Here is a 22,128-nt window from a genome sequence, read left to right on the forward strand (position 1 = left end):
CAAATAGGCATTCCACATAAGGCTTATCAAAGCTGGGGTGAAGCCTTGTGTACCAGGGGTCTCGAGGAACCAGGCATGGACCTCTGCAAGTCCTCCTGGGCTCCGCGGCAACCAATGCATGTGCTTAGTCAATGCACATTCAAAGAGCACTGTGTTGTGCTGGTGCCTGCCTGTGTCAGCTTTCTTGCAGCCTGACTGGAGAAGATTTTCTGCCTCAAATGATGTTAGAAATAAGCCCAAACTGGAGATCTTTGGGGGGCTGCCAGTTAGTCTGACACCAACTGTGAATTCAACCCCCATGAATTCTCGTGGTGCAATGGGAGATAAAAATGCAGCTGGGTCCCTGAAACCAAAAGGGAATAAAACAGGGGCCCCACAGCCTGCGCTCAAGCCTCAAATAAATAAGAAGCTAGCTATCGGGGGAACATGCACAAAGCAGGCTGGCTCAGCAGGTACACCCAGGAGCTGCCATACAATCTGCAGACCACCCTTATGGAGTCTGCATCCTCTCTCAGGCAGTTGCCCCATGTGTGGGGATATCTGGGCACCAAAGCCTCACAAACTGGATGAAAAAATAACAGAAAATAACAAAAACTGAACAGAGCAGATCAGAACGAATAACGGGGACAAATTTTTCTCTGTTCCCGCAGGAACTCATTTTCCCATCCTGTCCCAAGTTCTTTTCCTGTCCCTGCCTCATTCTGCAACCTCTGTTCTCATCTGCACAAGACTCAAACACTTTAAAATCATAAGTGTTTGGGGCTTGTGCAGTTAAGGCAGAGCTTACAGGAATGGGGCTGGGGCAGGAACAGTGACAAAACTCATGGGGATAGGACGAGAAACTTTAGTTCCTGCGGGGACGGGGAAAAGTTTGTACCCGTGTCATTCTCTATTTCTCAACTCATTTGCGGAAGGAAAAATGAAGAGGCCATTACACTCTACTGGTGAAAGAAGAGGAAATGAAAGATGCGATTTCCAGGGGATATTCACCTAACATATACACTCCTATGTCTTTACAACAGAAAAGGAAAATATGTCCACACTATTCTGTGGGAGAAAAATGGACTGAGCTAGTCCCAAATGACAGCAGTGGGCAGCAAGACATGTTCATGCATAGTAGGCCACTCCCCAAAGCTTATAGATTACCACTGGGGGGCATCTGCCACACTGGGATTAATTGGTCTCTTCCCTTGGGATTACACCTCCTGCAGATCCCCAGCCCAGGAGAACTCACAAGGAGTTTGAACCCAAGGCTCCCCCTGCCCTCCTCCGCACAACAGATATGGATGCTTCTCGGCCGGCCAGCCAGCAGAAACCTGGCATGATACAGTGGTAGGAAGGCCTAAGAGGGCCATCCCTATCGATTTTAAGTAAAATCGAGGTGTTTTGAGGCAGATGGAGACATCAGAAAAAAAAAAATTTAAATCTAAGATGGTTGCTGCCAGCAAAATTGCATTAAAAATGGCCCGTGAGGACTTCCCTAAAGTACAAAAAATGCAGGAAAAGGGGTTTTTAGAGGTGGAGAACCTTGGCTCTGGTTGCAGAAACTTTCAAAATTCACTTCTGAAGACCCCATCCACCCTTTGATTTTCCCCATAGGCTATAATAGTCTTATTCACTGTAATGTGCTTCTCTGCTTCAGCATAGAAGTGCAGCTGGGACAAATAGAGAACTGTGCCTCACAGGTTCATAGGATAAACTTGGGCTTCAGGCTGCCAGTTGGACCGATGTCAGACTGAGCCTCAACCCCTGGAAAACTTCACACTGCACAGGGTGAGAGGACCATGCAGCTGGCCCACTAGTAATCCTGGCCAAGCTGGGAAGGCGCTGAACAGCCTGCACTTAAGTTCCTGATAAATCAGCAATGCAAGCAGCTACACAAGAGATGGCCCAGAAGCTCCCAAAAAAATACAAAAGCAGCTTAGCTAGCTAGGTGTCCCCAAGGGTTGATCCTGCTAGCAGACTTGTGCAGCAAAAGTCTGCATCTTCTTCCAGTCAGAGGTCCCAATAAGTGAGAACTCTGGGCACTAATGCTGCCTGATTTCCGATTCAAATCGATTCACCAATTCAATTCGGGTGAAATCGATTTATGGGTTGTTGTTTGTTTTTTTAAATCGTCCTGGCCGATTTGATCGGAGAGGGTCAGTGCTGCAGCGCTTATAGCTGAAGGTGCGCTTCCCCGTTAACTGTCTGATATCCATTGAGGTAAGGAACCCCCCACCGCAGGTTACCGAGCACTTAGGGTGGCCCGAAGTGACAGGTGGCAGAAAATACCTGCCGCGAGAAAATGGCGGTTTGGGCTTTGTGCAGCTCGTGGCATAAAGATGTGTGGTGTCTGTTCACAGACACTGGGGCAGGGAGGAATGATCTCCAATTCACTTCCGGCCCTTCATGGTGCTGTAAGCTGACTGCATGGAGTGAGCAGGCAAGCACATCTACTTCATGGTGGTGATGGCCGAGGGTCGCGAGATCAACTTTCGGTGTGTGCAGGAGCAAGGTTGGAACGCCGAGATCATGCTGCAGGTGGTGCAGTACAAGAACAGCCAGGCGATCCTGGCCGTGAAGTCGACACGCCAGAAGCAGCAGCACCTGGTGGCCGAAGTGGCTAAACGTAAGAATTTTTCTGCATTGGCCTACTAATGGCTTTTATTTCGGATATGAGCCCAACTTTATCCTTGAAGCCTCCTGTGGGATTCGCACTAATGTTGTTAGGTTGCTGTAGGCTCGATGGGGATTGTGCACGGCCCAGACATACTAAAGCAACTTATAGAAAGATATTTAAACAAAAAAGTACTAATTTTATAATATAACTTTAAGTTGGGTAAAATAAGTGCCGTGATGTCTGAATACTATTCTTGACAAAGTCACACGTATATGCCAAGATTCCCCTACCCAGAGGGAATATATTTTGATTCGTGTTAGTTTTTATGGTATATCCCAATATTTCAGTACATAGCAATATTTTATAATTTTTAATTCTAGCTGGACTGAGGGGGGATGGGAAGAACTAATGGGTCTAAAAACAGAGAAGAGGGAGAGAGATGGTGGACAATGGGATGGAGGGAGGAAAGAAACAGAAAGGGAGAGAAGTTGGACACAAGAGATGGTGTGGAGGGGGATAGAGATACTGGATAGGAGGGTAGCTGGGAAGAGAAAGGGAGAGATGGTGGAGCCTGGGGTGGTGGGGAAGGAGGGAGAGATGCTAGATGAAAGGGTAGTTGAGAAAAGGAGAGATGGCTGCAGCTGCAGGGATGGAGACAAAAAAAAAAAAAAGGAAAGATGCCAGACCTCTGGAGGAGGGAAGGGAAATGGAAGAGGAGGACAGAGATAGAAGATGGATGGTTAGCACCGAGAAAGAAGAAAACGACAAATGGGCAGCAAGCAAGTTATCAGAAGACAACCAGAGCCTGGGACCAACATGATTTGAATAATGACCAGACAATAAAAGGTAGAAAAAATCATTTTATTTTCTACTTTGTGATTACAATATGTCAGATTTAAAGTGTGTATCCTGCCAGAGTTGGTGTTAGACCGCAAACGTGAGCTAGAATTTAACAGAGAAGAAAAGTCTTTTTTGTTTGTTTTGTTTACATCACAGCGCCAGTGTGGGTAGGATAGGGTAAAGGGGGTGAAAAGGCTATAAAATAAAACCACCAGGATGTTTGAAAAAAATACCCAATTGGGCAGGGCAATCTAATCGAAAAATCGATTCAATAGGCTGAATTGAGAAAAAAAAAAAAAAAAAAAAATTTCCCTGAATTGGGCAGCACTACTAGGAACCAATGAGAAAAAATACCACAAAATAATAAAACCACAGAGCAGAGCAAAAACACTTCTGAACAACTTGCTTGCAGAAAAAAAAATGAGGGTGCAGAAGCAGCTGCTTGGGAATGAGGCAGAGTTCAAAGATGATTGACAGCATTCCAGAAGCAACTTACAGATTCAGAACTACTAGACACACTGCACTAGAATTACAGCTAGATCGAAATTGAATCCAATAAAAATCAGAGGTACAGGGGTAAGTTGGAAGGACAGAGCCCTAGGGTTCCTGTTGGTTGAAAGGGGGGGGATTAAAAAAGAGGTAGTATAGTGGTTCCCAGATCTGTCCTGGAGGCTCCCTAGCCAGTCAGGTTTTCAGGATATCCACAGTAAATGTTGATGAAAGAAATCTGTATGCATTGTCTCCATTGCATACAAATGTTTCTTGAATATTCATTATGGATACCCTGAAAACCTGACTGGCTAGGGAGACAGGTCTGGAAACTGCTGAAGTAGTACATGACCTGGGGGTATTCCTAAATTAACTTCTTGGAGAGTGCAATATTTCTTATGTAATTCACTTTTTTTTGGGGGGGGGATGCCTGTGCTTAATCCAGTTTATCTACCTTTTTTTGTATAAAAAGATTTGGTCACAGACCACTAGCTAAGATGGATTGTTGTAACAGAGCTAGTCTACAGTGGTAGGAGAGGAGGGCACAACTTGTATACTCTCCTCTTCCTGCTAGAACAGATATATGTATATAACATAGTAAGATAGTAGATGACGGCAGATAAAGACCTGAATGGTCCATCCACACCAGAAAGCTATTGACCCCTGAATTTTGTGGTCCTTACTGCAGCCTCATGAAAAATCTGAAAGTTCCCACTTGTAATAGTGATCCCTCAGGGGCTTAATTTATAGGGATAATTGTTTTTTGTTTCAGAAGTTAGCTGTGTATATAAGAAAGAAAGATGGGAAATAAGATAATATTAGCCATACTATATCAGATCAATGAATCATCACATTTTACAATGGCCAGTTTGGTTTGCTTAAATGTTCTCCTGCATTTAATATTTTCTTGTCTCCATTATGAAGGCTGCTTACAAATATGGATCTTGCAGAACATTTTCTATGTGTAATGCATGTTTTATGCACAGAAAATTGATGAAAACTGTAACCAAATATGAATAAATGTACATGACAAGATTTCATACAAGTATATGTGCATCACACGTAGGTATTTCTGGGGAAATGATTTGTGTGGAACTTCAGCAAATCTGCAATGTCCCCATATTAAAAAAAAATAATAATAAAATACATATGTACACAAGCATACATGCACAACAACAAAAAAAAAAGACAAGGTGGATGTCTAAATCAACCAATATAAGTCTTTATTAAAATGAACAAATGGGACTTCTTAAATATTTGTTCATTTTAATAAAGACTTATATTGGTTGATTTAGACATCCACCGGTTCATAGACAACAACGCGGAAGGCAAAGGCGCACGCCGACAACTGAGCGCAAGACGGAGGCGCGCGCCAAATAAAATTACTGTTTTTAGGAGCTCCGACGGGGGATTTTGTTGGGGAGCACCCCCAGTTTACTTAATACAAATCACGCCGGCGTTGTGGGGGGTTTGGGGGATTGTAACCCCCCACATTTTACTGTAAACTTAACTTTTTCCCTAAAAACAGGGAAAAAGTGAAGTTTTCAGTAAAATGTAGGGGGTTAGAACCCCCCAAACCCCCCACAACGCGGCGCGATCTGTATTAAGTAAAGTGGGGGGGTTCCCCCCACGCCCCCCCCCGTCAGAGCCCTAAAAACAGTAATTTTCTTCAGCGCGTGCCTCCGCGCTGCGCTCAATTGTCTGCTCGCGCCTTTGTCCCGGCACGCTTTTGACCTGACACCTTGCCTTTTTTTTTATATATAAATTAAACACCATCAGTCCTAGCGCAAATCACTACAACACTCCACCATTTACCTCTCTCTACTTGGAAAACTGATCATTTAATCCTAGTCTATATTTCCTATCCTTTAGCCAGTTATTAAATGGGCACTGCTCCTATTCAATGACTTGTTAACCAACTGAGGTCTACACTTGGAACCAGCTGTGAAAATCCACATACATATATTACCTGTCTTACCCTTATATACATGCTTGCCAACTTTAAATAATTTTTTTTCTGGCCCAGTCATTCATCCATTCTTTCTCCTCTTTTTCCAGCTCAATCAAAAATAATGCTATAAGTTTTCATTTGCAGCATCTTCTAGGTATCAAAGACCTGACTTTAACTAGAGACTTTGCTCATTGAAGTGCACTGCTACAGAGTAAACCCACTTTTAAAGAATTATAATAGCGTAGCAAGTTCTAACTTCTTTGCTACAATTATACTTAGTCTTCTTCATATGCACAGTAATTTTTTGTTGCAAGGTTTAAATTGAGCTTCCCCTATTTTATGCCTGACGAGGACAATTTTCAAAAGCCATTTCCTTAGCGTCAGCAGCAGATGAATCCAGAGACCAGTGGGTTGTGCCCATCTACCCGCAGGTGGAGAAAGGGTTCTTACTTTGCACTCTGGCTTATTGGATGTCAAGCCTCCTGGTCAATTAGTATACTCTGGAGCTCATTTTCAAAGCAGATATACAAAGTACCATGTGGATCTTTGTGTGTCTAAGTGCTTTGAAAATATGCCTATCTCCAGCAAACGGAATGATGTCCTGCTATGAGCTCCTGGTTTCTGCTGCTTTGCTCCTGGGCTGGCCTAGTTCAGCTGAGGTGAGGGGTGGTCTGGCTGAGCGGTGCCAGCTTTACAGGTTACACCTGGTGACAGTGGCAAGATGGATTAGAGAGGCGATTCTTTCGGCACATGTTTTGACACATCAGGCACCTCTGGTAGTGCCTAAAGTGCATTTTATGAGATCAGTAGCAACCTCTTTGATGGAGTTGTGGTGTTTTTCTTTGGAGGAGATTTGTCAGGCAGCAACCTGGTCTTCTTGATGCACATACTCAAAACATTAACAGTTGGATATGGCGCAAGCAGATGCCATTTTTTGAAGAGTCAGCCCTGTCCAGGGGTGCCTTCCGGGTCCCTCCCAATGTTAGGAATGCTTTGCTACAACCCACTAGTCTCTGGATTCATCTGCAGCCGATGCTAAGGAAGGAAAAATTTTGTCTTATCTGATAATTTTCTTTCCTTTAAGCGCAGCAGATGAATCCAGGATCCCATCCTACTGTTTTGAGTTATCAGTTCAGTTTTCAGGGTTCATATGTTTGAGTTTTACTCTGTTTTTGTATAAGGCTTTTCTTTGTTCATTATGGGAAAGAAGTTATAGCAGCAGCAGTTTTGCATGCTTTGTTACGAGTAATACTAATTGGCTTATTGGATGTTAAGCCTCCTGGTCAGAGTGCAAAGTTTGAACTCTATCTCTACCTGCTGGTAAATGGGCACAACCCACTGATTTCTAGATTCATCTGCTGCGCCTAATGGAAAGAAAATTATCAGGTAAGCATTGTTCCTTACCAGGGAAAATACTCAACTAACTCCGCCTCCCCCTTTTTACAAAAGCACGGAAAAGTTTTTTTATCGCCGGCCAGCGCACTGAATGCTCTGCGCTGCTCTGATGGTCATAAGAGTTCCTATGAGCATCGGAGCAGCACAGAGCATTCAGCGTGTCGGCTGGCACTAAAAAATTATTCCTCGCTTTTATAAAAAGGGGGGGAGGGGGTAAAATATGTACAGCATTCCAAAACATACAGCTTTAAGCCACATTAGGTGTTTCTGTGAGCACAGTCAAGTTGGAAGAAAATAATGCATGAAAGCTTATCAATCTATATACATTTTCCAAGTAAAAATGCTCAAAGAAAAAAATTTATGTGTAAATGCCTGCAAATACTAAGTCAACATGCAATTTTAAGGATGAAATTATATGTACTTTCTTTTGAGAGGTACTGCAAAGTCAAAAGTTAAAAAAGAAATTAAAAACAAACAAAAAACCACCCCCACAAAAGTTTGTCCCAATATGAAAATTGCCCCCAAATGCATTAAAACAGTATAGACACCTGATAACCAGCATGTGCTTTCCCCGATTCAAAGTTTTTTATATTTAGCTTTTTGTTCCAAATGTTCATGATTTTGCACCCAGAAATGAAATAGACAATAAAAACAAAGTAAAAGCAAGCATCGCAAACATTTCTTATCACAAAACCACCTTCATGAAATACTTTCCCTGCATCAAAAAGTACAATTATATCCATTGCCTCAGGCACAGCAATCCCAAAATTTTAAACCTGAATTCAGTTTCCGATCTCAAAAGTTTCTCTAACAGAAAACAAAATAGCAGTACCACAACTTTAACAATCAAGCAAATACATGTTAGTAAGTAAAGCCTATTACTTATCGGACGTACCTATTTGTGAGCATTCTTTGATCTGTGCTTATTGTAAACATAGCAGTATGCATGTGACGAGGTAAGGTACCTTCACTGAGGGCAAGATCTTGCATTTTTGTAGCTATTTCTTTATCTGCTTCCTTGAGAAAATAAATTAGTCTATAATTATTTCCATAGTTTTACCTAACATGTACAAGTCATGCAACTTATATTCAACAATTACTTACCCATAATCATTATCCTACTAAATATTTTATCTAGGATTTAGCTCACACATTTTCACAAGTAATGCAAAAATAAAAAAATAAAACAAATTCAGGTACAGTATGCATTTCTTTCCCTGAAAGCTTACATGTTAAGGGGGATATTTACTAAATTGTGTTATGGCAATAATATTACTGCCCAATATACATGTGTTAACTGGAAAAAAACATATATTTGCTGATAATTAATGCTGTGTTTAAAAAAAATAGCTGTCATGTACAAAGCAGCTCATTATTATGCAAATACGGTTTAAAAAAAGCTCATAGTAAATTTTACTAGTTTTATTTCATGAAAGGTAAAAATCTCCAGACATTAAGAGGAGAAAGCTGGTAAGACTTTCAGCTTTAATTCTTGCAGCGATGTAGAAATAGCATTTGGAAGTGCAGAGGCCCTGAACAGCTGGCGTACTGTGGGGTCTTCCCCCTGATCCAGGGTCACCACCACCTCTTGACATCTGTCCTCTTGCACAGAAGCAAACTCTGCCCGAGAGACTTCATCCTGGGATAATAGTGGCTAGGAATCGGACTTTTCATACTCCCAGTCCATGACAGACTGAATCTCCTGGTCCAAATCTGCATCTTTGTCTGGTTAGGGTGCCTGTTGAGGGGAGAACCCCTGCACTGCCACCATTGGTGCGCTGTGCTAATAGACGCTGAGGACCCTCGGCAGTTCAAATAAGCATTCCACATAAGGCTCACAAAATCCGGGGTGAAGCCTTGTACTAGGGGTCTCACCGACCCCTGCAGGGACTCCTGCCAGTCCTGAGATCCACAGCCCCCACACAACTGTGCTAGGCCAATACAGTTTTGGAGGATCCTAGGAATGGTCTCATCCCCTGGGAACATGCCTCCTACAGATCCCCAACCTTGGAGGACTCAGAGGAGGCTGAGCCTCCTGCCCCTCCCCCATGCGCTATTGCTTCTTGGTCCAGCACAAACCTGGTATGATATAAGTGTAAAAAGGCCTAAGAAGTCCATCCCGATTGATAGAGTGGTTTTGAGGCAGATGGAGGCAAAAGAAAAAAAAAAGTATTTAAAATCTAAGATGGCCGCCATCAGAAAAATTGTGACAAAAACGGTCCGTGGAGAACTCTCTGAATGAAAAAAATCTCAGGGAAAGGGATTTTAAAGGAGGGAGACCTGGGCTCTGGGGTCAGAAACCCTTAAATTCAACTTTTAGGGACACCCTCTCCTGGATTTTCCCTATATGGTTCAATAGCCTTACTCACTGTGCCATGTGGTGTCTTGACTGCTTCAGGACAAGATTTCAGCTGGAATCAAGGGAAAAGAAATCTGCCTCATAAAACTTGGTTTTCTCGTTCTCAGTTGGACAGAGGTTAGACTGAACCTCAATCCTCAGAAAATTGCACTGTGAAAGGGGAGAGAAGCCAAACAGCCTGTGCTCAAGCTCCTGACTAAATCAGGGATGCGAGCAGCTATGCAAGGGATGGCCTCTGAGCTCAAAAAATATAAAAGCAAGCTGGTTAGCTAGGTGTCCCCAAAGGCTGATCCTGCTAGCAGCAGACTTCCACCATGCAAGTCTGCGTCTTCTCTCAGGCATAGGTTCCATCAAGTGGGACCTCCGGGCACTGAGCCTCCAAACACAGAGACCCCCCCCCCCCCCCCCCCAAAAAAAAAAAAAAAACCAAAACCCCACAGAGCAGATCAAAAACACTTTTGAGCTCCCTGGGAAGGAGGTAGAGTAAAAACATGATTGAGTTTTCTAAAAGCACTTCTGCTGTGCCATTGACGACGCGGAAGAGGGAAGGCCCCGGCAGGGCAGGCTAGGAGAAGCCTTTTCATTGCACTGCCTCTGCCAAGCCGCTCACCACCTGCTACTTTAGGAGGCCAGGAGGTATGGCAGGGCTCACTGAATTGGTGAGTCCAATTTTTTTAGAAAGTGAATCGATTTGAATCAATTCACTGAAGTGAATCGGGTAGCACTGATTCAGACTAGTGCTGCCCGATTCAGGAAAAAAATTACAATTCAATTTGATTCAGCCTATTGAATCTATTTTTCGATTTCATTAGATTTTCCTGCACAATTGGGTGGTTTTTTTTCAAACATCCTGATGGGTTTATTTTATAGCTTCTTCACCCCATTTGCCCTCTCCTTCCCACACTGATTCTGTGGTATAAACAAAAAATACTTTTCCTCTCTCTGTTTAATCCTAGCTCACATTCGCAGTCTAACACCAGCTCTGGAAGGATACACATTTCAAATCTGACATATTGTAATCACAAAACAGAAAATAAAATTATTTTTCCTACCTTTTGTTATCTGGTCATTTTTCAAATCATGTTGGTCCCAGGCTCTGCTTGTCTTCAGGCTCTCCTTTCTTCTTTCTCCATGCTAACCATCCATCTTCCCCTTCTGTTTCCCTTTCCTTTTTTTCATCTCCATCCCCCCGCAGCTGCAGCAATGGACCCCACCATCTCCAGATCCACCATCTCTCCTTTTCTCAACTATCCTTTCATCCAGCATCTCTCTTCTGTGTCCCTGTGCCGGCGATTAAAGAAAGGTGTGGGGGGAGGATATTCGCTCCATAAGGAGTGCTGGACTGCCGGCAATTAAAGAAAGGCGCAGGGAGGGGTTAAAAAAAGGTGCGAGGGGGGCATTTGCTCCATAAGACGCAACCTTATTTCCACCCACTTTTGAGGGGGGAAAAAAGTGTGTCTTATAGAGCAAAAAATATGGTATCTTAGTTGGTATCGGCTCAAGTGGGTATTCCCAAATGTGGTTCCACAGGAGTCCACCACCTTGTGTACCGTATTTTCACGCAAATAACACGCACCCGTATAAAACGCGCACACGTGTATAGCGCGCAGAAATCACGATGATAAGCACAAAAACTTTGGTATAACGCGCTCACGATTATACCGCGCATGCTGCCCGACTCTCCGTTCACCCCCCTGACTTCCGTGCACTGCCCCGCCTCTCCGTGCGCTGTCCCGACTCTCCGTTCACCCCCCCTGACTTCCGTGCACTGCCCCGACTTTCCGTGCGCTGTCCCGACTCTCCGTTCACCCCCCCCTGACTTCCGTGCACTGCCCTGAATTTCCGTGCGCTGTCCCGACTCTCCGTTCACCCCCCCTGCCTTCCGTGCACTGCCCCGCCTCTCCGTGCGCTGTCCCGACTCTCCGTTCACCCCCCCCTGACTTCCGTGCACTGCCCCGCCTCTCCGTGCGCTGTCCCGACTCTCCGTTCCCCCCCCCCTGACTGCCGTGCACTGTCCCCCCTTGAAGGTCTGTCCCCATCCTGAAAGCCGGATGCCCCCCCCCCGACGTCCGATACATCCCTCCCCCCGAAGGACCGCCGACTCCCCAACAATATCGGGCCAGGAGGGAGCCCAAATCCTCCTGGCCACGGCGACCTCCTAACCCCACCCCGCACTACATTACGGGCAGGAGGGATCCCAGGCCCTCCTGCCCTCGACGCAAACCCCCCTCCCCCCAACGACCGCCCCCCCCCCCAAGAACCTCCGACCGCCCCCCCAGCCGACCCGCGACCCCCCCTGGCGACCCCCACGACCCCCCCACCCCCCTTCCCCGTACCTTTGGTAGTTGGGCCAGAAGGGAGCCCAAACCCTCCTGGCCACGGCGACCCCCTAACCCCACCCCGCACTACATTACGGGCAGGAGGGATCCCAGGCCCTCCTGCCCTCGACGCAAACCCCCCTCCCCCCCAACGACCGCCCCCCCCAAGAACCTCCGACCGCTCCCCCAGCCGACCCGCGACCCCCCTGGCGACCCCCACGACCCCCCCACCCCCCTTCCCCGTACCTTTGGTAGTTGGCCGGACAGACGGGAGCCAAACCCGCCTGTCCGGCAGGCAGCCAACGAAGGAATGAGGCCGGATTGGCCCATCCGTCCTAAAGCTCCGCCTACTGGTGGGGCCTAAGGCGCGTGGGCCAATCAGAATAGGCCCTGGAGCCTTAGGTCCCACCTGGGGGCGCGGCCTGAGGCACATGGTCGGGTTGGGCCCATGTGCCTCAGGCCGCGCCCCCAGGTGGGACCTAAGGCTCCAGGGCCTATTCTGATTGGCCCACGCGCCTTAGGCCCCACCAGTAGGCGGAGCTTTAGGACGGATGGGCCAATCCGGCCTCATTCCTTCGTTGGCTGCCTGCCGGACAGGCGGGTTTGGCTCCCGTCTGTCCGGCCAACTTCCAAAGGTACGGGGAAGGGGGGTGGGGGGGTCGTGGGGGTCGGCCAGGGGGGTCGCGGGTCGGCTGGGGGGGCGGTCGGAGGTTCTTGGGGGGGGGGACGGTCGTTGGGGGGGGAGGGGGGTTTGCGTCGAGGGCAGGAGGGCCTGGGATCCCTCCTGCCCGTAATGTAGTGCGGGGTGGGGTTAGGGGGTCGCCGTGGCCAGGAGGGTTTGGGCTCCCTTCTGGCCCGATATTGTCGGGAAGTCGGCGGTCCTTCGGGGTGGGGGTGCGAGTGGTCCTGCCGGGGGGGGGGATGTATCGGACGTCGGGGAGTCGGCCGGGCAAGAGGGCTTGGGCTCCCTCTTGCTCCGATCGTGGATGCGGGTGCGGGTGGGAGCGCGTGCGAGTGGTCGTTCGGGGTGGGGGTGCGAGTGGTCCTGCTGGGGGGGTGAATCGGGCGTCGGGCGGGGTGGGAACTATGTTTGAAAACTTTCGTATACCGCGCTCACGCATATAACGCGCGAGGGGTATGCGCGGTAGGTAAAAACGCGTATAACGTGCGCGTTATATGCGTGAAAATACGGTAGTATAGTGTATAATATGATCACTCTTATGTCTTCCCATGCAGGAGATTGGGCATTTAATATAAAATATAAACGTGAATTGAATCTAGTAGATTATTTAATTTAAAAACCAGTGTTTTTGGTACAGTAATGTTTTTCTTGGACCACAGCACCAGTAGAGAGCTGTTTTATCAGCACTGTAAATCTGTTCAGGACCGAGGTTTCTATCAGACATCTGGGCAAATTTATCAATGTAACTTTCAGCTGCCTAAACCAGCAGTAGATTTTGTCACAGATTTTGAGATATTTAACACCATGACGCTTCTTAAATTTATTGTAGACACCCTTCTGAATATTCACACATTAACCTTCAATATTCAGTTCGTCATGGCATTTTTTGACCACTGAACCAGTCAATAGCATGTGTTCCCTTCTTCACTATCAAACCCACTCTATTAGTGCATAGTCCAAATCTTCAATTTTTTTGCCCTATGCATTATATATTCCTGTTTTTCATTCATTTCTGTCATCATTGTCACTGTAAAACTATAAAATGTCAACAATCTTTCTATTCTTTGTGTCACATATGGTTGTAGTTCCTACACTATAATGCTATAGTTACTCCATGACCAAGTTTCTACAATAATTCTGTGCTTACAACAGAGATAGATGCTTTTTTTCTGCTTCTCACTACCACCCTAAAGAGGATCTGCAGCTGATATTTTCAGTCCTTGATAAGCAGCATAGGCACATCTTCTAGGAGAAAAGGAGTCACAATGCACCTGCATAGTTTCAGTGTGTCACTTTGGGGGACTTCTGGTGCTGAAACTTTTGGTTTTTGGAATTTTGGATAAAGGATTGTATATCTGTACTTATATATGTAAGTGGCACCTAAAGACAGATTTGGGAAATTTTAACATCCTCTAGAAATGATTAACTAACAGACCTTTAAAAGTCAAACTTACAATTGGAGGTGGTTTTGAATACCAGAAAAGCAAGTACAATTCCCTTCCACACTAAGACCCGGATTCTGTATAGGACACCCGGTCTCAGAATCTGACGGGCGTCCTATACAGAATCAGGCCTAAAGCCGCCTAAAATAAACCCGATTCTGTAACCGACATCCATGTTACAGACGCCAGTTACAGAACTGGGTTTATTTTAGATGCAGCCACTACACTTATCGTGGCAAAGGATCTCCCTGCTGCAATAAGTATAGCGACTGCCAGTCCCCCCCACTCCCCCCGATGATCGCCGGCAGAAGAGTACCCAACCCCTCCTGCCAGAAGGCCCCCCACTCCGACGATTGCTGGAATGAGGCTGCCCAACTCCTGCCTGAAGATCCCCTGCCAAAGTTCGCTGGCAGGAGGGTGTCCAACCCCTCCTGCCGGAAGATCCCCCACCCCACCCCCAAAGTACAGAATGCACCGGGAAGGGGCCTAAGGCCTGATTGGCCCAGGTGCCAAAGGCCTCCTATGGGCATCTCTCTTGCCTCGTTCATTCCAGGGGAGGGGGGAAGACTGTCAGCCGCTGTACTTATCGTGGCAGTATAGTACTTGCTGCAGTAAGTATAGTGGCCATGTCTAGTCACAATGTAGGCCAGCATTTTGCTGGCCTACATTATAAGCGTCTCCCGCTCTACTAAGGAGACATGGCTAGCCTTAGGCAAACCTGTGCAGCCTTGCGGGCCTCCCTGGGCTCCCGGAGGCACCTCCACTGTAGGCAGCCTGCCTGGGGTTGATTTTTTTTTTTTAAACATGTATCCCGATTGGCTGGTTTGACAGCTGTAAGACGCCTACAGCTGCCTACAATCAGGATGCCGTTTTCAGGAGGCGGCTCTGCTCATGGTATGGGCAGATTCACATCTTCAGGACATCTTGGCCTCCTACATAGCCGGAGTGGACAATGTTCAAGTGGACTTTCTCAGTCGTCACGTGTTAGATCTCAGAGAGTGATGTCTAAGCCAAGTGGCCTTTCAGTTGATCGTGCAGACTTGATAGGCACAGGGGTCAACGCCAAAATACCCTGTTTCTTCAGTCGTCGCAGAGACGGTCAGGCCAAGGGTCTGGATGCTCTGGTTCGACCATGTCCAAAGGAGGGGATGTTGTATGTGTTCCCTCCGTGGCCATTAGTGGGCAGAGTTCTTCTCCAAATTGTTCATCAACCGGGCCTGGTGGTTCTGGTGGCTCCAGATTGGCCCAGACACCCATGGTATGCGGATCTGGTGTTGGATCCTCTTCCTCTTTCGCTCAATCTTCTGACTCAGGGCCCCATTCCCATGTTCGATCCAGGTCCCTTTTGTCTTATAGCTTGGCTCTTGAAAGGGGTATTCAGATAAAGTGATCTCCACTTATATGACCTCAGTTATGGCACAAGGGTTAAGGAAAAACATTAAGTTAAAAAAAATAGAGAGATGAAGATTTATGATTCTCTATCAAGCAGCTGGTTTTACATGAAAGAGGGTGAGCAAAAATGTAGAGTATGACAATGGAATTTCAACTCATGTTCAATATCTCCTTTGAGATTAAGTTTTCCTTTCAGATTTAATGGTAAATGTGCATGAAAAGTTGAAAGTTTATTATCTAATTTAATGATTCAATTTGGCAAAAATACTTTTTTCAATAATACTTTGCTAGTAGCATTCCCAGTACAAGCTGCACCTGATCATATTTTAAAGTCATCAAACATTTATCCAAGTAATCTCATTGACTAACATTATTTTTAAAAGAATGTAAAATACACAGATTTTTCATCTTTCAAGGCAGAACCACTTTAAATTCAACCTCTATAAGCTACAGAAAGAAGAAATGTTTCCAACAATCTTCTTACAGAGCAAAACTCTAAAATGAAACAATTCCCTCTAATAAAAATTAAAATAAAGACTCACCTCAATTATGGCCTTCATAACCAAACCAGCTCCTTTTACTATTGCCATGGAAGGGTGCTGGAAGGTAAGCATATTCATAAACTAAGTAAAAAAGATCCAAAATACAGTAAAGTTGCTTCTCTGTAAAAAGTTCACCAAAGACAACAGTATATCAGTTACAATCGTGGATCATATTATGTTTTGCATCTTATGTAGTCACAAAATGTAAGAGCTTTCCATTACAGACATCAAGCCTCGACTCTACAGTAAAGTTTATCAGTTTATCCTGCAGGATTTCAGAGATAGACATCAACTCCATAGTCACCTAAGGCTCATGGTTGTCTACAATAAGTGAGATTTGATTCAATAGCTCTGTTAAATAATGAAGATTACATAGATTTAGACACATAGAAGAAAGAGGTGAATGACTTTACTGAAAACCACTGCTCAGTTTTTTTGGATTTGTGTTTGTGGGCTGTAGTTAGTCCCTTTATTTGGGCTTCTGTCCACAAGGGGAAACTTTTAACGGGTCTTTTGTGTGAACATATACCCTCAGTGCTCTCTTTTTAGACACTGAAAATCTCATGCTTGACCCAAAAAGCTTTTTAAGGTTTTTGGAAAAATATTCTGCATTCATGCCAATGAATGATGTCAGCCACGAGTGGCTGAATAATTCTACTTGTCTATAGAGAAAGGCATGATAATGCATGAAAACCCCAATCATTAATTTGAGACACCATATAAAAATAGTAAAGTAAATGAACAACTACTAACTAGTTCTATTTAAAAAATTCTTACTGTAAAATTTGAGATAGTAAAATCTTCTATATTCTTTCCATAATCCAAATTAATTCTTTCCATTCATTTTTAAAAAGTTTCTAAGAAATTTGGATCAAAGGCAAGTGATGGTCTAGTGCAGTGGTTCCCAAACCTGTCCTGGGGGACCCCCAGCCAGTCAGGTTTTCAAGATATCTCTAATGAATATGCATGAGAGAGATTTGCATACCTGTCACTTCCATTATATGCAAATCTCTCTCATGCATATTCATTAGGGATATCTTGAAAACCTGACTGGCTGGGGGTCCCCCAGGACAGGTACTGGAACCACTGGTCTAGTGGTTGGGAGAGCAGAACATGCAAAAATATGCACTCAAATATAAGAAATTATAATAAGCTGAATATCTTATTTGTAACAAGTGTTTTCTATAGATGGCAAGAAAAGCAGAGTTACTCACCTATAGCAGTTGTTCTCTGAGAACAGCAGGATACATTCTCACATGTGGGTGACATCATCCAACAGAGCCCAGTGCTTCTTTCTGGAAGCTTTTGAAATATGCATGCACGACTGCCTTCAGTCATTGCACGAGACCAGTCCATATATTACAATAGCTAATAAGATACACTTCTTAGGGGAGGGGAGGTGGGTGGGTATGTGTATGTGCCCTGTTGTCCTCGAGAACACCTGCTACAGGTGAGTAACTTTGCATTCTCCAGGATCAAGCAGGATATCATTATCATATAGGGGAATCCCTAGCTACCAGGCAAACTCAAAAGGGTAAGAACACGACTGGAAAGAGGCTAAGGCCTAAAACAAATTTTTTTTTTTTTTTTAAACCCACATACAATTTTGGAGATTTTGTTATGCGTGTGGTTTTTTGTTTGTTTTATTTTTGGAACAGAAACAAAAAGGTTTGGGGGGATAGGTAAGGTTGGATTCTAGACCCCAAACAGATTCTGAGGGACTGACTGACCAAACTTACTGTAGTGTAAGGAATTCTGCTCTAGCTTTAGTGGGATGTGAATCTGTGTGCTGAAGACACCACAGCCATTCAAATCATCTTTACTCTTTATTGAGGCTGATCTCAAGTGGGCTACCAATGCAGCCATTTCTCTGAGATTGTATGCCATGACATGGCCCTCGAGTAAGACCTGCATGGGCATAAGTAAAAGAGATGCAGTCCGCTAGCCAACTGGATAGAGTATGTTTACCAACAGTAGGGTATTAACGTAGAACAAAATCTTTCCCAGAGAAAGGAAAATGGTAAAACCAGAGGACATAATTTGAGGTTGAGGGGTGGTAGATTCAAGAGCAATGTTAGGAAATTCTACTTTACAGAGAGGGTGGTGGATGCCTGGAATGCACTCCCAAGAGAGGTGGTGGAGAGGAAAATGGTGACTGAGTTCAAAGAAGCGTGGGATGAACACAGAGGATCTAGAATCAGAAAATAATATTAAAAATTGAACTAAGGCCAGTAATGGGCAGACTTGCATGGTCTGTATCTTTATAATAATAAGTTTATTCTTATATTCCGCCAAAGCCGTGGTAGTTCGAGGTGGTTTACAACAAAGAAGAGCTGGACAAACAGCGAATACAGGTACAATGTAAAATCATCAAAAAATATAGGAGAGTATGATACAGAGGTGAGGCATAAGAGAATTTGGCCGTTTGGGGGAGGATGGGCTGGAGTAGGTTTTGACGGAGATTTCGGCAGTTGGAACCCAAGCACAGTACCTGGTAGAGCTTTGGATTCTTGCCCAGAAATAGCTAAGAAGAAAAAAATTAAAAAATTTAAATTGAATCAGGTTGGGCAAACTGGATGGACCATTCGGGTTTTTATCTGCCATCATCTATTATGTTACTATGTAGCAGTCCCCATCCTATTGGGTTCAAAAGAAACAGAAAGCTGGGTGGGCTGCCTATGGGCTTTAGTCTGCTCCAGATAGAAGGCCAAGGCTCTCTTGCAATGCAAGGTGTACAGTGCACTTTTGTCGGGATGAGACTGGGATTTTGGGAAGAAAGTTAGCAGAACAATTGACTGGTTAAGATGGAATTCTGACACAGCCTTATGAAGGAATTTACAGTAGGATGCATGCAAAGAACTACTTTGCAATGAAATCTTATGGAAGGTGAATCAACCACTATAGCCTGGAACTAACTGACTCTGTAAGGCTGTACTGACCACCACCAGGTGCCTCAGGTCAAAAATTTCAGGTGGTAGTTATCAAATGGCTCGAATGGAGCTCTCATCAGCTACGTGAGGATGACACCGAGGTCCCATGATACAACAGGAGGTCTGACTGGGGGTTTGAGCAACAGCAAACCTCTCATAAATTGAGAGAGAGAAAAAAAAAATATTGTTTAAAATTCAAGATGGCCATTTCCAGAAAAATCACACCAAAAACGACCAGTGAAAGCTAATTTAAAAAAATGCTGAAATATGAGTTTTGGAGGAAGGCGATCAGAACCCTACCCCAGAAACCCTCAAAAATGAGTTGTATTCCACCCCCAACTCACGATTTTCCCATAAGAAATAATAAGGCTGTACTCAATCTCTGCAGTGCTTTCCTGTCAGCTCTCTGTCTGCAGCTGAAGTAAAGGGAAAGTAATCTCTGTCTCAGAATTTCACCGAACAATCCAATCTTCAAAATCTTCAGGCTGCCAGTCAGACAGACCCCGACCAAAACCTCCACCCCCTCGGAAACTCGACACGCAAATGGGGGCAGGAAAATGCAGCATGCGCCCTGTATATACCCTGAGGGCTCTTACTCAAGAGGACATCCAGCTTGCGCTTAAACCTCTGTAAAGTTCAGAAGGTAAGCTTGCTCTCAGGGGGATGGACCCAAGCTCTAAGGTGGCACATAGTAGGCTGGCTCTACAGGTCCACCCGAAGCTTGCCCTGTGAAGCTCCAGTCTGGCTCCATGGAACCTGCTTTACTTCCCTAGGTAGAGAACCCCTGAATAAGGGGTCTCAATTACAGTTACTTTATTTGATATACTGCCAATTGTTAAACCAAAGCTGTTTATGCTGAACAGGATTAAAAAGTTATAAAATAAATTAGGACAAACAGGGTAAATCAACCAAGACAAAACAGACAATTTGGATATAAAGGGAAGGAAAGATTTGCTTCATATGATAGGGAAGAACAGAAAGGAAGACAAAAAAAAGGTAGTGGGGAACAGAAAAAATCATATTAGCACTGAAGCCACCAAAAAGGGTCGAATGGATGACAAAAAAAAAAAAAATAAGCTGAGCAGATCAGAAAGCACAGTTACTTACCGTAACAGGTGTTATCCAGGGACAGCAGGCAGATATTCTTGACTGATGGGTGACGGCACCGACGGAGCCCCGGTACGGACAATTTTAGAGTGATTGCACTCTAAGAACTTTTTAGAAAGTTCTAGCTCGGCCGCACCGCGCACGCGCGAGTGCCTTCCCGCCCGACAGAGGCGCGCGGTCCCTCAGTTAGTATAAGCCAGCTAAGAAGCCAACCCGGGGAGGTGGGTGGGACGCAAGAATATCTGCCTGCTGTCCCTGGATAACACCTGTTACGGTAAGTAACTGTGCTTTATCCCAGGACAAGCAGGCAGCATATTCTTGACTGATGGGTGACCTCCAAGCTAACAAAAAGAGGGATGGAGGGAAGGTTGGCCATTAAGAAAACAAATTTTGTAAAACAGATTGGCCGAAGTGACCATCCCTTCTGGAGAATGCATCCAGACAATAATGAGATGTAAAAGTGTGAACTGAGGACCAAGTAGCAGCTTTGCAGATTTCCTCAATAGGAGTGGAGCGGAGGAAAGCTACAGATGCTGCCATTGCTCTGACTCTATGGGCCGTGACAGAACCTTCCAGTGTCAGTCCGGTCTGAGCATAACAGAATGAAATGCACGCTGCTAGCCAAGTAGACAATGTACGTTTCGAAACAGGACGTCCCAATTTATTCGGATCAAAGGACAGAAAAAGCTGGGGAACTGATCTGTGGGGTTTCGTACGCTCCAGATAGTAAGCAAGAGCCCTTTTACAATCCAAAGTATGCAGAGCTTGTTCCCCAGAATGAGAATGAGGTTTTGGAAAGAAAACAGGTAGAACAATGGATTGGTTGAGATGAAATTCAGAAACAACCTTGGGGAGAAACTTTGGATGTGTACGCAGAACCACCTTGTCATGGTGAAAAACCGTAAAAGGTGGATCTGCAACCAGTGCATGAAGCTCACTGACTCTCCTGGCAGAGGTAAGAGCAATAAGGAAAAGAACCTTCCAAGTGAGAAATTTGAAAGGAGACGTAGCTAAAGGCTCAAATGGAGGTTTCATTAAAGCTGAAAGAACCACATTGAGATCCCAGATAACCGGAGGGGCTTTAAGAGGTGGTTTCACATTGAAAAGCCCACGCATGAACCTGGACACCAGGGGATGAGCTGAAAGAAGTTTTCCATGGACTGGCTCATGAAAAGCTGAAATGGCACTGAGGTGGACCCTGATGGAAGAGGACTTCAGGCCAGAGTCAGACAAAGAAAGAAGATAATCCAACAACGTCTCCACTGCTAGGGAAGTGGGATCAAGATGATGAAGAAGACACCAGGAAGAAAATCTCGTCCACTTTTGATGGTAACATTGTAGAGTGGCTGGTTTCCTGGAGGCATCCAGAATGGAACGAACGGGCTGAGACAAAAGAGTATCAGTCGAGTTCAGCCCGAGAGATACCAAGCCATCAGGTGTAGAGACTGGAGGTTGGGATGCAGAAGGGTTCCCTGCTGTTGCGTAAGCAGAGAAGGAAACAGAGGAAGAAGAAAAGGTTCCCTGGAACTGAGTTGAAGTAGAAGGGAGAACCAATGTTGCCTGGGCCACCTCGGAGCAATCAGAATCATGGTGGCTCGTTCCCTCTTGAGCTTGAACAAGGTTCTCAACATGAGAGGCAGAGGAGGGAAGGCGTACAGGAACAGATTCGACCAGTCGAGGAGAAAAGCATCTGCTGTTAGACGGTGTGGAGAGTAAAGTCTGGAGCAGAAAAGGGGCAGCTGATGATTGTGAGGAGCTGCAAAGAGGTCTATCTGAGGAGTGCCCCATTGATTGAAGATAGACTGCAGAGTTACTGGATCGAGTGTCCACTCGTGAGGTTGGAGAATTCTGCTGAGTTTGTCCGCTAAGGAATTCTGTTTTCCCTGAATGTATATAGCTTTCAGGAAGAGATGGTGATCTATGGCCCAAGTCCAGATCTTCTGGGCTTCCTGGCATAAAAGGCGAGAGCCTGTCCCACCCTGTTTGTTGATGTAGTACATCGCAACCTGATTGTCTGTGCACAACAGAAGGACCTGAGGAAAGAGAAGGTGTTGGAAGGCCTTGAGGGCGTAAAACATC

General features: G+C 45.2%; 1 protein-coding gene across 1 annotated transcript in view; it reads right to left on the bottom strand.

Moving 5' to 3' along the window:
• DNAJC13 (DnaJ heat shock protein family (Hsp40) member C13) overlaps positions 1-22,128 on the bottom strand; it is a 495,155-nt gene that overhangs the window by 355,183 nt on the left and 117,844 nt on the right. The window contains 2 exon segments of the mRNA XM_033929988.1: positions 8,173-8,294; positions 16,013-16,069. Of these exon segments, the coding sequence (XP_033785879.1) occupies positions 8,173-8,294; positions 16,013-16,069 (179 nt within the window).

The sequence above is a fragment of the Geotrypetes seraphini genome, chromosome 2 (assembly GCF_902459505.1).
Source record: "Geotrypetes seraphini chromosome 2, aGeoSer1.1, whole genome shotgun sequence".
NCBI classification, from domain to species: domain Eukaryota; kingdom Metazoa; phylum Chordata; class Amphibia; order Gymnophiona; family Dermophiidae; genus Geotrypetes; species Geotrypetes seraphini.